This window comes from Bos indicus x Bos taurus, chromosome 6 (genome assembly GCF_003369695.1).
Source record: "Bos indicus x Bos taurus breed Angus x Brahman F1 hybrid chromosome 6, Bos_hybrid_MaternalHap_v2.0, whole genome shotgun sequence".
NCBI classification, from domain to species: Eukaryota; Metazoa; Chordata; class Mammalia; order Artiodactyla; family Bovidae; genus Bos; species Bos indicus x Bos taurus.
In genome coordinates, this window is record NC_040081.1 from 34,394,772 (window position 1) to 34,410,380 (window position 15,609).

A 15,609-nucleotide genomic window follows, 5' to 3' on the forward strand; every position below is an offset into this window, starting at 1 on the left:
GGCCTCCTTGTCCATCAGCAACTCCTGGAGTTCACTGAGACTCATGTCCATCGAGTCAGTGATGCCATCCAGCCATCTCATCCTCTGTCATCCCCTTCTCCTCTTGCCCCCAATCCCTCCCAGCATCAGAGTCTTTTCCAATGAGTCAACTCTTCGCATGAGGTGGCCAAAGTACTGGAGTTTCAGCTTTAGCATCAGTCCTTCCAAAGAAATCCCAGGGCTGATCTCCTTCAGAATGGACTGGTTGGCTCTCCTTGCAGTCCAAGGGACTCTGAAGAGTCTTCTCCAACACCACAGTTGAAAAGCATCAATTCTTCAGTGCTCAGCCTTCTTCACAGTTCAACTCTCACATCCATACATGACCACAGGAAAAACCATAGCCTTGACTAGACAGACCTTTGTTGGCAAAGTAATGTCTCTGCTTTTCAATATGCTATCTAGGTTGGTCATAACTTTCCTTCCAAGGAGTAAGCGTCTTTTAATTTCATGGCTGCAGTCACCATCTGCAGTGATTTTGGAGCCCCAAAAAATAGTCTGACACTGTTTCCCCATCTATTTCCCATGAAGTGATGGGACTGGATGCCATGATCTTCGTTTTCTGAATGTTGAGCTTTAAGCCAACTTTTTCACTCTCCTCTTTCACTTTCATCAAGAGGCTTTTGAGTTCCTCTTCACTTTCTGCCATAAGGGTGCTGTCATCTGCATATCTGAGGTTATTGACATTTCTTCCAGCATTCTTGATTCCAGCTTGTGTTTCTTCCAGCCCAGCATTTCTCATGATGTACTCTGCACAGAAGTTAAATAAACAGGGTGACAATACACAACCTTGACGAACTCCTTTTCCTATTTGGAACCACTCTGTTGTTCCATGTCCAGTTCTAACTATTGCTTCCTGACTTGCATACAAATTTCTCAAGAGGCAGATCAGATGGTCTGGTATTCCCATCTCTTTCAGAATTTTCCACAGTTGATTGTGATCCACACAGTCAAAGGCTTTGGCATAGTCAATAAAGCAGAAATAGATGTTTTTCTGGAACTCTCTTGCTTTTTCCATGATCCAGCAGATGTTGGCAATTTGATCTCTGGTTCCTCTGCCTTTTCTAAAACCAGCTTGAACATCAGGATGTTCACAGTTCACATATTGCTGAAGCCTGGCTTGGAGAATTTTGAGCATTACTTTACTAGCGTGTGAGATGAGTGCAATTGTGCAGTAGTTTGAGCATTCTTTGGCATTGCCTTTCTTTGGGATTGGAATGAAAACTGACCTTTTCCAGTCCTGTGGCCACTGCCGAGTTTTCCAAATTTGCTGGCATATTGTCAGAGAAATGCAAATAAAAACCACATTGAGGTACCATTTCATGCCAGTCAGAATGGCTGCGATCCAAAAGGCTACAAGCAATAAATGCTGGAGAGGGTGTGGAAAAAAGGGAACCCTCTTACACTGTTGGGGGGAATGCAAACTAGTACAGCCACTATGGAGAACAGTGTGGAGATTCCTTGAAAAACTGGAAATAGAACTGCCATACAATCCAGCAATCCCACTGCTCGGCATACACACTGAGGAAACCAGAATTGAAAGAGACATGCGTACCCCAATGTTCATCGCAGCACTGTTTATAATAGCCAGGACATGGAAGCAACCTAGATGTCCATCAGCAGATGAATGGATAAGAAAGCTGTGGTACATAAACACAATGGAGTATTACTCAGCCATTAAAAAGAATACATTTGAATCAGTTCTAATGAGGTGGATGAAACTGGAGCCTATTATACAGAGTGAAGTAAGCCAGAAAGAAAAACACCAATACAGTATACTAATGCATATATATGGAATTTATAAAGATGGTAACGACAACCCTGTATGAGAGACAGCAAAAGAGACAGAGATGTATAGAACAGTCTTTTGGACTCTGTGGGAGAGGGAGGGGGGGGATGATTTGGCAGAATGGTATTAAAACATGTATAATATCATATAAGAAATGAATCGCCAGTCCAGGTTGGATGCAGGATACAGGAAGCTTGGGGCTGGTGCACTGGGATGACCCAGAGGGATGGTATGGGGAGGGAGGTGGGAGGGGGGTTCAGGATGGGGAACACGTGTACACCCATGGCAGATGCATGTTGATGTATGACAAAACCAATACAATATTATAAAGTAAAAAAGAATAATAATAATAATTAAAAAAAGAAAAAAAAAGATAAATCTGATTGTGTCACTTCGGCCTTACTTAGAAGCATTTTTTTTTTCTCCCCTTTACTTCCACCAGTTTTTTTAAATTTCTCTCTGATTCTAGACATCACAGGATATTTGAACAAGCCCTTATCCTGCTGGTAAGTTCCACGTTTGTTTTGTCACTTAGTTAACTAATATCCTCTATATCTTAGCTCAGGTGTCACTTTCTCAGCGAATTTTTCCCTGACTTTTTGACCATGTTAAAGCCTCTTAGTATAAAGTCTTGTAACATGATATATCTCTATATTATAACCATTTTTACTTCCACAGTCTCCCACTGTTTCAATTAATCAAAATTGCTAATGTTACTACCTATTTGAGCATCCATTGTTTTGACTTCCTAGCATCCATAACTGCCTTCTTCTACCAAGATGACCAATATTTTGAGAGTAGACCTGCTTTTCCCCTCTTATCTCCACATTCTCCTCCAGGGTTTGTCAAGTAACCTGGTTCTAGCCAATCAAATCATCAAATATTCTTGGGTATAGTGACCACTTCAACATAGTCATGCCAAATAAGCTAAGCTGGTCAAAGCCAATGACACTCATATATAGGACACTTATTGTTTGGATTAAAGGGAATGAGAAACCATTTATTATCTCTAGATTTGATGAAAGAATAAAAAATTCATCGCAGAACCTACTGAAGGCAGTAATATCACTAGAGGAACTTCTCTGAAAGTAGAAACTACAGATCGGAAAGTAGAAAAAAGAGATGCAGATGGAGAAAATAACTCTCCATGATATTGTCTGAGTACCAGATTTAACCATACTTCAGGAAATTTCTACCTCTATACTTTCAATTGGAGAAGGCAATGGCACCCCACTCCAGTACTCTTGCCTGGAAAATCCCATGGATGGAGGAGCCTGGTAGGCTGCAGACCATGGGGTCAAGAAGAGTTGGACACGACTGAGTGACTTCACTTTCACTTTTCCCTTTCTTGCATTGGAGAAGGAAATGGCAACCCACTCCAGTGTTCTTGCCTGGAGAATCCCAGGGACGGGGGAGCCTGGTGGGCTGCCGTCTATGGGGTTACACAGAGTCAGACACGACTGAAGTGACTTAGCAGCATACTTTCAATTACATGAGCCAATTACAACCACCACCCTTGATTTTTCTGAAATCAATTTACATTGAGGCTTCTCTCATTGGTAAATAAGAGTTTTAAATTAATCACTACATCTGAATTATACTGTGTTCCTGCCATACAGCCATGGGAAAGTAAAGTATTAGCCGCTCAGTTGTGTCTGACTCTTTACGACCTCATGGATTGTAGCCCACCAGGCTCCTCTGTCCATGGAATTCTCCAGGCAAGAATACTGGAGTGGGTAGCCATTACTTTCTCCATGGGATCTTCTGACCACCCAGCCATACCTATCATTTAATTCTTAAAACAGCAGTGTGGGGTATGGATGTCATACATAATCTCCACTTGATAGATAACCACTATTTGAATGGCTTCATTAAGATCACATTGAACACACATGTTAGAAGAGATCTGAAATATGAGAAGTATATGCCTTTCTGGTCAGCTCAAGTGGTAACAAAAATATAATACAAACATTAATGAAGTAATCAATAACTAATTGAATGTGAGTGTGAGGGGAAAACATTGAGATTTTTAAGAAAATAAGAATAATAATTGCTTTACACAAATATAGACATCAGAAGGAAAAAGCTTGAGGGGGCTAGTGCTAAGTCGCTTCAGTCATATCCAACTCTTTGCAACCCTATGGACTGCAGTCTGTCAGGTTCCTCTGTCCATGGGATTTTTCCAGGCAAGAATATTGGAGTGGGTTGCCATTTCCATCTCCAGGGGATCTTCCCAACCCAGGTACTGAACCTTCCTCTCTTACATCTCCTGCACTGGCAGGTGGGTTCTTTACCACTAGCGCCACCTGGGAAGACTTTGAGGGGGATAGAGGAGTCATTAATTTGGTCCAGACAAACTTAGTGTAAGATTCTGGTAGGACACCTAATAAGACAAGCCCCGTCAAGAACTTGATACATTAGATTGCATTAGGAAGACTCTTCAGGAGAAGAGTATGTATCTGTAAATCATCAGATCAATAATGTTGATAGTTGGAAGCTATGAAAGGAAAAACATAACACTTCTGTGGATTTTTAGATTTCAGATCCTTTAACAATATCACTTCACATAACACTCAAAATGACCCTGTAAAGATAATGATATCACACCAATAACAGATACGGAAAAAAAAGACAAAGAGTGTAAAGTAAAATGTCTCAAATTTCCACCTAATATGTAGAAAAGTTTTTAACTAATCTCTCTCTGATTCAGAAAAACAAAAACAAAACCTTTAAAAATAAATGAATAATCCTACTAAGGGAGAGTGTTTAAAAAAGAAAAGTAGATTCAGAGAACACAGAGGAGTATCAAAGTGAATGTAGGGTAACAGAAACAACCAGTTAACAAGTACTGTCTACTTCAATATAGACCTAAGAATAAAGAAGAATGAATATTTATGAAGTAGCTAAGAATGGAAAATATATTTTATGTAAGCAAATAATACGATTCACCAGTTTTAGAGTCACTAAAAGATAATTAAGGAATTTAAAATCCAATTTACAAATATATAAACTTACATGCATTGTTAAAAAATGCATTTGAGTTTTCTAATATAATTCAATTGGCATATGTGAGATGTAACTTTCTTCATATTAGACAAAAAAAAAAGGCTTTTCGAACCTAAAAATTACACTATATTAACAATAGTTCACTTTTAGATTGTATTAAAACTGAATTACAATCATTATTTCTGAATTGGTTAGTATTTCTTTCCTCTACAATGAGAATATTAACACTATTTCATGCCATCAAATATAAACATTGCTCCACTTGAATTCAACATTACTGTATATAACATTAAGAGATTTTCTAATTGATTTCACAGAGTATCAAACACTATCATATTCCAGGAAACTTGGTCTTCAGGAACATATCCAGTAGAAAGACATCAAGAAACAAACAAGTATGATAAAGTTAATCTAATAGATGAAAATGAAAGAGGAGAGTGAAAATATTGGCCTAAAGCTCAATATTCAGAAAACTAAGATCATGGCATCTGGTCCCATCACTACATGGCAAATAGATGGGGAAACAGTGGAAACAGTGGCTGAGTTTAGTTTTTTGGGCTCCAAAATCACTGCAGATAGTGATTGCAGCCATGAAATTAAAAGACATTTACTCCTTGGAAGGAAAGTTTTGACCAACCTAGAGAGCATATTCAAAAGCAGAGACATTACTTTGCCAACAAAGTTGGCAGTCAAGGTTATGGTTTTTTCAGTAGTCACGTATGGATGTGAGAGTTGGAGTATAAAAAAAGCTGAGCCCTGAAGAACTGATGCTTTTGAACAGTGGTGTTGGAGAAGACTCTTGAGAGTCCCTTGGACTGCAAGGAGATCCAACCAGTCCATCCTAAAGGAGATCAGTCCTGAGTGCTCATTGGAAGGACTGATGTTGAAGCTGAAACTCCAATACTTTGGTCACCTGATGTGAAGAGCTGACTCATCTGAGAAGACGTTGATGCTGGGAAAGACTGAGGGTAGGACAAGAAAGGTATGACAGAGGATGAGATGACTGGATGGCATCACCGACTCAATGGACACGGGTTTGGGTAGACTCCAGCAGTTTGTGATGGATAGGGAGCCTGGCATGCTGTGGTTCATGGGGTTACAAAGAGTCGGACACAACTGAGCGACTGAACTTAACAATAGAAGAAAACACTAGGTACTTCAGGGTAACTCCTTCTGTAGCCAGCAAGCCTTGACAATACCATACATTCCTTAGTCTCCAACCTAAGACTTTAAAGCAAGCATGACAACACTTTCACTAGAAAATCAGTTGGTTGTCCCTTTTAATTTACTTAATACATAACTAGAAATAAACCTAGTTTATTAGATACTTCAATTTCATGTATCTTATATTTACTACTATGAGTTTAATTCTTTTGGTCATTATAAGAAAAAATATTATTTATTCAATAAAAGATTAAATTTAAGTGATGCTTGATCTGTTTAAATGGAAAAATATGCAAACTTTAACCAGTGTAAAGTTAAAAATAACTTAAATTACTTATAAAGTACAAACCTTTTAAGCCCAAGAAATTTATATTTGAAAATTTTCATATTTTGCGCCATTGAAGCTTACAAGTATAAAATAAGGATTCCAAGAATAGTACATACATAATCATAGTATTAAGAAAATAAAGCCTTCAGTCTACTTACTCACATCACCGAGATAAGATATCAAAATGAAACCTGAGTGGTATATAGTTCAAACACACAACCTCAGAAGACAGAAGTTATTCACTGAGGCGTTACAGGATACATCATTTTTTAAAAAATATGCACAATTTATTTCTGTTCTCTCAATATACTAGTATCAATATATTCATTATAAATCACAATTTCTGAGTGATCTAACTTTGATCAGTTATCTAATTATCTAATAAAGTTTACAAAACTTGAAAAACCAGATGAACAACTTACTGTTTTGAAGGTTCACGAAATTTGAGTTCTTCTCTTTTCTTCATCTCCACGGTGGGTTCCATAGGAGTGAGAACTACAGCAGCACATGAAACCACAGAATGGTATGAATCCTCCCGGCAAACTGTTTTATCAGAAATAATAATTATAAATGTCATAATTATTTCCTAACTATTCTCTTTTTAAATTTCAATCAAATGAGGTAAGTCAACTAAAATATTATCATTAAATTATCTTTATCACTTTCTAGTCTGTCTTTCCACTGACCTTAGTACTTTTTCTTTTCTTTCTTTAAGCCACACAGTGGAAAATGTGTTGCCTTTCCACTTATGATTCTTCCACTTAAAAAAGCTTTTCATTGAAGAATAAGAAGTACACAAATTAAACACAGTTAATCTCCACAAGTGAGTGAGTGAGTGAGTGAAAGTCTGTCAGTCATGTCCAACTCTTAGCGACCCCATAGACTATACAGTCCATGGAATTCCCCAGGTCAGAATACTGGAGTGGGTAGCCTTTTCCTTCTCCAGGGAATCTTCCCAACCCAGGAATCAAACCCAGGTCTACCGCATTGTAGCTGGATTCCCTACCAGCTGAGCCACAAGGGATGCCCAATCTCCACAAATCACTACACATATAAGAGATGCTAATCATGACCAGCGACAAACATACTGCTTCTTTCAAAGCCTGTCATGGATATGCAGGCTGATACTCTGTTTAAGCACAGAGGTCTAAGTGTATAGGTGCATTGCTTCCTTCTCTCCCAGTAATAAACCCATGTGACATTTTATAAAAAAATGGATAATCGAAGGAAGTCATTTGTCAACAGAAATGAAAGTGCAGCAAAGAAATAAAAACTGATAGCAGTGGAAATGATATTTGTGTTGATTATAAATGAATGACCAATAATCACTGATCTCAGCACTCATTTCAAGAACCATGACTGGGACAATGATGTAGAAAGAAGCAAATACTAAAGATGCCAGCACACATTAGTGAAAGAGAGGACAAAAATACAATAGGAGCATGCAAGTCAGCCAAATAGTGTAGGGCCATAATCTCAAAGAAAAGAGATGTAACAAATGATCCCAATGTTCTTCAATTTTACCCTAAAAGTACCTGGTAAATTATTAATCTGCTTAGCACTAGAGTCTACGATATAAAATAGATGACCACTAAAAGCAGAGCTGAATCTGAAGCACTCTTGTGGCACTCAAGAGCCAAAGATTTCTGCCCAGTATGTGTCAAAGAAGAGGAGCCCAGGTTTCCTCATCATCTCTCCAATACCATCAAATTAACTTTTTAACTTAATTTTCTCTACTTATTCTTGGTATGAACTTTGAGTCTGAAACAAATAAACTCATCACAGCTGGGAGAATAAAACCCTATTATATTTTAAATTTTCACCGGTGCCTTAAACACTACTAGGGATGAAACAGACTGAGGATGAAAATTACTGATTCATTCCTCTGAGATAACATTCACTTATTCAACAAATGCTTAGTAAAATAACTTGTATATTCCAAGAAATATGCTTAATGGTAGTATTCTCCTGTGGGGAAGAAAAAAATGTTCACTCTTCTCCCAAGTTTTAAAAAAGTCTTAATTTCTTCTAGAGATATTTCTCAAGTATTAGGGCAATAAACTTCTGACCAGATAAAAACATTTACCTAGATCTCTAGGAGGGAATACCAAGAAATGGGAATACCAGACCACCTGACCTGCCTTTGAGAAATCTGTATGCAGGTCAAGAAGCAACAGTTAGAACTGGATATGAAATAACAGACCAGTTCCAAATTCGGAAAGGAGTATGTCAAGGCTGTATATTGTCACCCTGATTATTTAACTTACATGCAGAGTATATCATGAGAAATGCTGGACTGGATGAAGCACAAGCTGGAATCAAGATTGCCTGGAGAAATATTAATAACATCAGATATGCAGATGAAAGTACCCTTATGGCAGAAAGCAAAGATGTACTAAAGAGCCTCTTGATGAAAGTGAAAGAGGAGAGTGAAAAGGTTGGCTTGAAACTCAACATTCAGAAAACTACGATCAAGGCATCCGGTCCCATCACTTCATGGCAAACAGATGAGAAAACAGAGGAAACAGTGGCTGACTTTAGTTTTTTGCGCTCCAAAATCACTGCAGATGGTGGCTGCAGCCATGAAATTAAAAGACGCTTGCTCCTTGGAAGAAAAGCTATGATCAACCAAGACAGCTTATTAAAAAGCAGAGACATTACTTTCCAACAAAGGTAGTCAAAGCTATGGTTTGTCCAGTAGTCATGTATGGATGTGACACTTAGACTATAAGGAAAGCTGAGCGCCAAAGAACTGATGCTTTGAACTGTGGTGTTGGAGAAGACTTGAGAGTGCTTGGACTAAAAGGAGATCCAACCAGCCCATTCTAAAGGAAATCAGTCCTTAATATTCATTAGAAGGACTGACGCTGAAGCTGAAGCTGCAATATATTGGCCACCTGATGTGAAGAACTGACTCATTTGAAAAGACCCTGATGCTGGGAAAGATTGAAGGTGGGAGGAGAACAGGATGACAGAGGATGAGATGGTTGGATGGAATCACCAACTCAATGGACGTGAGTTTGAGTAAGCTCCAGGAATTGGTGATGGACAGGTTTCCAACTTTGTCAGTTGTTTCATTCGCTATTATTTTCTCCCATTCTGAAGACTGTCTTTTCACTTTGCTTATAGTTTCCTTCATTGTGCAAAAGCTTTTAAGTTTCATTAGGTCCCATTTGTTTATTTTTGCTTTTATTTCCATTACTCTGGGAGGTGGGTCATAGAGGATCCTGCTGTGATTTACATCAGAAAGTGTTTTGCCTATGTTTTCCTCTAGGAGTTTTATAGTTTCTGGTCTTACATTTAGATCTTTAATCCACTTTGAGTTTATTTTTGTGTATGGTGTTAGAAAGTGTTCTAGTTTCATTCTTTTACAAGTGGTCAACCAGTTTTCCCAGCACTACTTGTTAAAGAGATTGTCTTTTCTCCATTGTATATTCTTGCCTCCTTTCTTGCACTGTTGGTGGGAATGCAAACTAGTACAGCCACTATGGAGAACAATGTGGAGATTCCTTAAAAAAACTGGAAATAGAACTGCCATACGACTCAGCAATCTGACTGCTGGGCATACACACTGAGGAAACCAGAATTGAAAGAGACACGTGTACCCCAATGTTCATCGCAGCATTGTTTACAATAGCTCGGACATGGAAGCAACCTAGGTGTCCATTGGTAGTTGAATGGATAAGAAAGTTGTGGTACATTTACACAAGGAAATATTACTCAGCTATTAAAAAGAAAGCATTTGAATCAGTTCTAATGAGGTGGATGAAACTGGAGCCTATTATACAGAGTGAAGTAAGCCAGAAACAAAAACACCAATACAGTATATTAACACATATATATGGAATTTAGAAAGATGGTAACGATGACCCTATATCCGAGATAGCAAAAGAGACACAGATGTAATGAACAGACTTTTGGACTCGGTGGGAGAAGGTGAGGGTGGGATGATTTGAGAGAATAGCATTGAAACATGTTAATTATCATATGTGAAACAGATCACCAGTCCAGGTTCGAAGCATGAGACAGGGTGCTCAGGGCTGATGCACTGGGATGACCCTGAGGGATGGGATGGGGAGGGAGGTGGGAGGGAGGGTCAGGATGGGGAACACATGTACACACACCCATGGCTGATTTATGTCAATGTAGGGCAAAAACCATCACAATATTGTAAAGTAATTAGGCTCCAATTAAAATGAATAAAAAAGAAAAGGCAATGGAAATGAAAAAAGTTTATATATTGAAAAAGTATTTATTTAAACTCCCAAATAAAATACCTTACAGATTTCTAATTAAGCAGAGAGAAATTTAAATATTTCTGATATAAATAGTGAATTAATGCTAGACTCTGAAAGGAGTCTACACTACAAGATCAATGAAAGTAAAATGAGAATAATAACTGTTAGCCAATACAAGTCTCTACCTTACCACTTTGCTAGGCAATGAGCACACACTTTTAAACATGCTAGAGATATAAGAAGAAAACAACACAATCTTTATGGAATAGTGGTTCATAATTATTCATACATTTTCATATTTGTAAGATTAAGTTGACAAATTTTTACAAAAAGTATTCAGTTCAGTTCAGTTCAGTCGCTCAGTCATGTCTGACTCTTTGAGACCCCATGAATCGCAGTACACCACGCCTCCCTGTCCATCACCAACTCCCAGAGTTCACCCAGACTCACGTCCATCGAGTCAGTGATGCCATCCAGCCATCTCATCCTCTGTCGTCCCCTTCTCCTCCTGCCTCCAATCCCTCCCAGCATCAGAGTCTTTTCCAGTGAGTCAACTCTTCTCATGAGGTGGCCAAATACTAGAGTTTCAGCTTTAGCATCATTCCTTCCAAAGAAATCCCAGGGCTGATCTCCTTCAGAATGGACTGGTTGGATCTCCTTGCAGTTTTAGGGACTCTCAAGAGTCTTCTCCAACACCACAGTTCAAAAGCATATTCTCCGGCGCTCAGCCTTCTTCACAGTCCAACTCTCACATCCATACATGACCACTGGAAAAACCATAGCCTTGACTAGACGGACCTTTGTTGGCAAAGTAATGACTCTGCTTTTGAATATGCTACCCAAGTTGGTCATAACTGTCCTTCCAAGGAGTAAGCGTCTTTTAATTTCATGGCTGCAGTCACCATCTGCAGTGATTTTGGAGCCCAAAAAAATAAAGTCTGACACTGTTTCCAGTGTTTTCCCATCTATTTCCCATGAAGTGATGGACCAGATGCCATGATCTTCATTTTCTGAATGTTGAGCTTTAAGCTAACTTTTTCACTCTCTACTTTGACTTTCATCAAGAGGCTTTTTAGTTCCTCTTCACTTTCTGCCATAAGGGTGGTGTCATCTGCATATCTGAGGTGATTAATATTTCTCCTGGCAATCTTGATTCCAGCTTGTGTTTCTTCCAGTCCAGCGTTTCTCATGATGTACTCTGCATAGAAGTTAAATAAGCAGGGTGACAATATACAGCCTTGACATACTCCTTTTCCTATTTGGAACCAGTCTGTTGTTCCATGTCCAGTTCTAACTATTGCTTCCTAACCTGCATGCAGGTTTCTCAAGAGGCAGGTCAGGTGGTCTGGTATTCCCATCTCTTTCAGAATTGTCCACAGTTGATTGTGATCCACACAGTCAAAGGCTTTGGCATAGTCAATAAAGCAGAAATAGATGTTTTTTCTGGAACTCTCTTGCTTTTTCCATGATCCAGTGGATGTTGGCAATTTGATCTCTGGTTCCTCTGCCTTTTCTAAAACCAGCTTGAACATCAGGAAGTTCATGGTTCATGTATTGCTGAAGCCTGGCTTGGAGAATTTTAATCATTACTTTACTAGCATGTGAGATGAGTGCAACTGTGCTGTAGTTTGAGCATTCTTTGGCAATCCCTTTAATTATGCTAATTATTTTGAACTTTACAAAACAAGGAGGCACACTTTTCTTATAATTGAGAGAAATTGCTTATACACTACACCATTTAAAATTACTATAGGAGTTAAAATTTGGGTTCTTCGAGAGCTGGTGATTTCATTTTCCTCTTTATAGTGTTTAGTGTTTTCCAAATTTCCTATAGTGATCTTTTCTTACTTTTATAAACAGTCACAATAAAACATATGTTAAAATATAGTCCTGAGAACAGAGTGGATGAACATGTGTGGCCTCAAGTCACTACAGCTTCTTGAAATTCCTTCAGGAAAACTGTTTTACTAATTTAACCAGACTAAATTCAATCTCATTTTCTGAAGGTTTCCTCCTTCTTCCTTTCTCTTCCCTACAAAAACCACATTTTCAGAAGGCATTGTGACTAGACTAGTTGATTATTCTAAAATAGATAAAGGGATAATACTAATTTCATAGATTTTCCTCAAATTCATCTATTTCCATACTTCCAGATGCTTTTGATTTTAATCTAAGTGACTGAATTACAGTGGCACGTTTAGGGACTGTCAAAGTTGTACGAACCCGAGCTTGAGGCAAGGATGATTTCTATACTTCCCAAATCACATCAAGTATAAATGGTTCATCATTCAGATTTAACTCTTATGATGGGAAAAACTGGCTTAAAGAGAGCAGAAAATAAAAACAAACAGGAATTCCCAAATTTTAATTACTCAGAATATTTAATTGTCCTTATACAGCTAGATCTCAAATCTCTGAAATTGTGTTAACTTCTAAATTTTAAAAAGGCAATTTTATGGAAAAGCAGGTAATTATTTAATAATAACTTTAAAGGCATGAGTTAGTGTCAAGGCACTGCATATTCAAGTAGGTTTCCAGCTGCCATTAATTGAAAAAAAATCAATACATTTTTCACTATTGCTTTCAATCAAAGATGCAAATAATTATTTGAGGCACAAAATACAAATTTATGTGCTAAATTTGCTCTTCTGTGAAAAGAATTGTTGTTGTAAATGTATTGCATGAAATGCAGACAATTCCATCATAGGCTTCTGTTACTAGGAATGTCAGAGGAAGGCTGACTGAAAAATTAAAGGCCCTATTTCTTTCTGGATAGGTAAAGCCTTTTCCCCAAGATTGGGGTCACCAACCGGGGCATTCTGAGAAGGTCACATGTAGAACTGCTGGAACTACATCCAGAGGAGGTAAATTATCAGCAAACATCAGTTACTATGAAAAGAATGATTCAGACATAAGAAACTGACCATTGATTATGAGATTATACAAATAGGTTTAAAGATGAATGAAAATGCTTAAGCATCATAAGAGTTATTTATCCTAAGTTTTTGTTGTAAGCACTAACCTCATTTATTTCTAGGTAGTTAAAATATATGAACACCAAAAATGATTAAACCTACTGGGCTCCTAAGTTCAAAATCAGTATAACTTGGGACAGAATAGAAATCATTTCTAGGTTTAAGATTGAATAGTCTGATTTCACCATGTAACCTTTTATTACACCTCAAAGAATGTGTTATCACATGAAACGATTCTCCATTATTAAAAATGTTTCTTTCACACTCATAATAAACTGAGATGCAAAACCTAAACATTGATATTTTAAGTTGACCTTTCTCTCCAGTTTTATACATCAACACTGTTTAATTATTAAACTTCTTTGTTTGGACTTTTAATTTATAAAATCAATTTTAAAGCACTAAAAAAGCAATAAATTTTAATAATGTTCACAGAAAAGGCCAAAGATTTATTAGGAGAGGCATCTTTCTTTTCCATGAAGGATTAAGACATTCAAATTACTAAGGATACCTAGAGCATGGTTAACTTATAAAAAGAAAAGGAAGTGAAGTTGCTCAGTCATCTCCAAATCTTTTTGACCCCTTGGACTGTAGCCTACCAGGCTCCTCTGTCCATGGAATTTTCCAGTCAAGAGTAATAGAGTGAAAAAAAAAAAAAGAGTAATAGAGTGGGTTGTCATTTCCTTCTCCAGGGGATCTTCCCAACCCAGGGATCAAACCTGGGTCTCCTGGCATTGCAGGCAGATGCTTTACCATCTGAGCCACCAGGGAAGCCTGGTTAACTTATAAGTATCACTTATAAGTACATTTGAAGTCACCATGCCAGTTCATCAAAATAGTTTACTATCAATGACCAAATTGTAAGCTTAAAAGAAAAGAACTTGCTTTTTGTCCTGGAAGTGTTCACTTTTCTATTTTTCTCTCTTTTTTGTTGTTGTTTTTACTTTTATTTATTTCTAATTGCAAAAATAAACCATGCTCACTCTCCTAATTTTCATGCTGATTCTTCCATGTTCTAGAGAGCTTTAATGTCTTCAGAATAAATTTTCCTCAAGAGTACTTTAAAACATTAAAAAAAAAAAAAAAGTTCAGGATTCATGTATTTACCACAAAACAACCCACCAGTAAAGTTTAACTCACTGAAAGGCTAATATTTATTTAACAAATGCTTAAAGATCATTGTATGGTAGGCCTAGTTTTTGCATTTATGCTTATAGTATTTTCTTTTTTTGTTGTTGTTCACCAAGTCTTCGCAACTTCATAGACTGCAGCATGCCAGGCTCCTCTGTCTCCACTATCTCCTCTGTCTCCCAGAGTTTGCTCAAATTCATGTCCATTGAGTCAGAGATGCTATCTAACCATATCATCTTCTACCACCTCCTTCTTCTTTTGCCTTCAATATTTCCCAGCATCAGGGTCTTTTCCAAAGAGTTGGCTCTTCACATCAAGCTGCCAAAATATTGGAGCTTCAACTTCAGCATCAGTCCTTTCAGTGAATATTCAGGGTTGATTTCCTTTAGGATTGACCAGTTGGATCTCCCTGCAGTTCCAGGGACTCTCAAGAGTCTTTTCCAGCACCACAATTCAAAAGCATAAATTCTTCAGCATTCAGCCCTTCTTTACGGTTTAACTCTCACATCTGTATATGACTACTGGAAAAACCAGAGTATTGTCTTTACCCCTCAGAAAAAGTCTGTGCAGTAAGTACTATTATTGCCCCCATTTGTACACTGGTCAAGGTCACATGACTTGGAAGGAGCCACCAGGCTTCTCTGTCCAAGGGGTTTTCCAGGCAAGAGTTTTGGAGTGGTTTGCCATTTCCTTCTCCAGGGGATCTTCCCATCCCAGGGATCAAACACAGGTCTCCCACATTGTAGGCAGATGCTTTACCGTCTGAGCCACCAGGGAAGAGCTGAGAAGGAGCCACACCAGATTTCAATTAATTTGCCTCAAGTCCCCATGATATTGACCATACTTCATGTTGATTCTCATTTAATTAAGATGCAACAAGTGCTCTAAAGTAATAGAGTAAATTTAATGGTTGATATTTTTCAATTATGTTTATATTCAGCA

The 15,609-nt window shown here is 37.9% G+C and overlaps 1 protein-coding gene across 4 annotated transcripts in view; it reads right to left on the reverse strand.

Moving 5' to 3' along the window:
• The window catches only part of CCSER1 (coiled-coil serine rich protein 1), a 1,492,403-nt gene that overhangs the window by 1,142,371 nt on the left and 334,423 nt on the right, over window positions 1–15,609 (reverse strand). For all 4 annotated transcript variants that reach the window (XM_027544062.1, XM_027544063.1, XM_027544064.1 and 1 more), the window contains exon 5: window positions 6,746–6,866. In XM_027544062.1, the coding sequence (XP_027399863.1) occupies window positions 6,746–6,866 (121 nt within the window). The remainder of the gene's footprint in view (window positions 1–6,745; window positions 6,867–15,609) is intronic.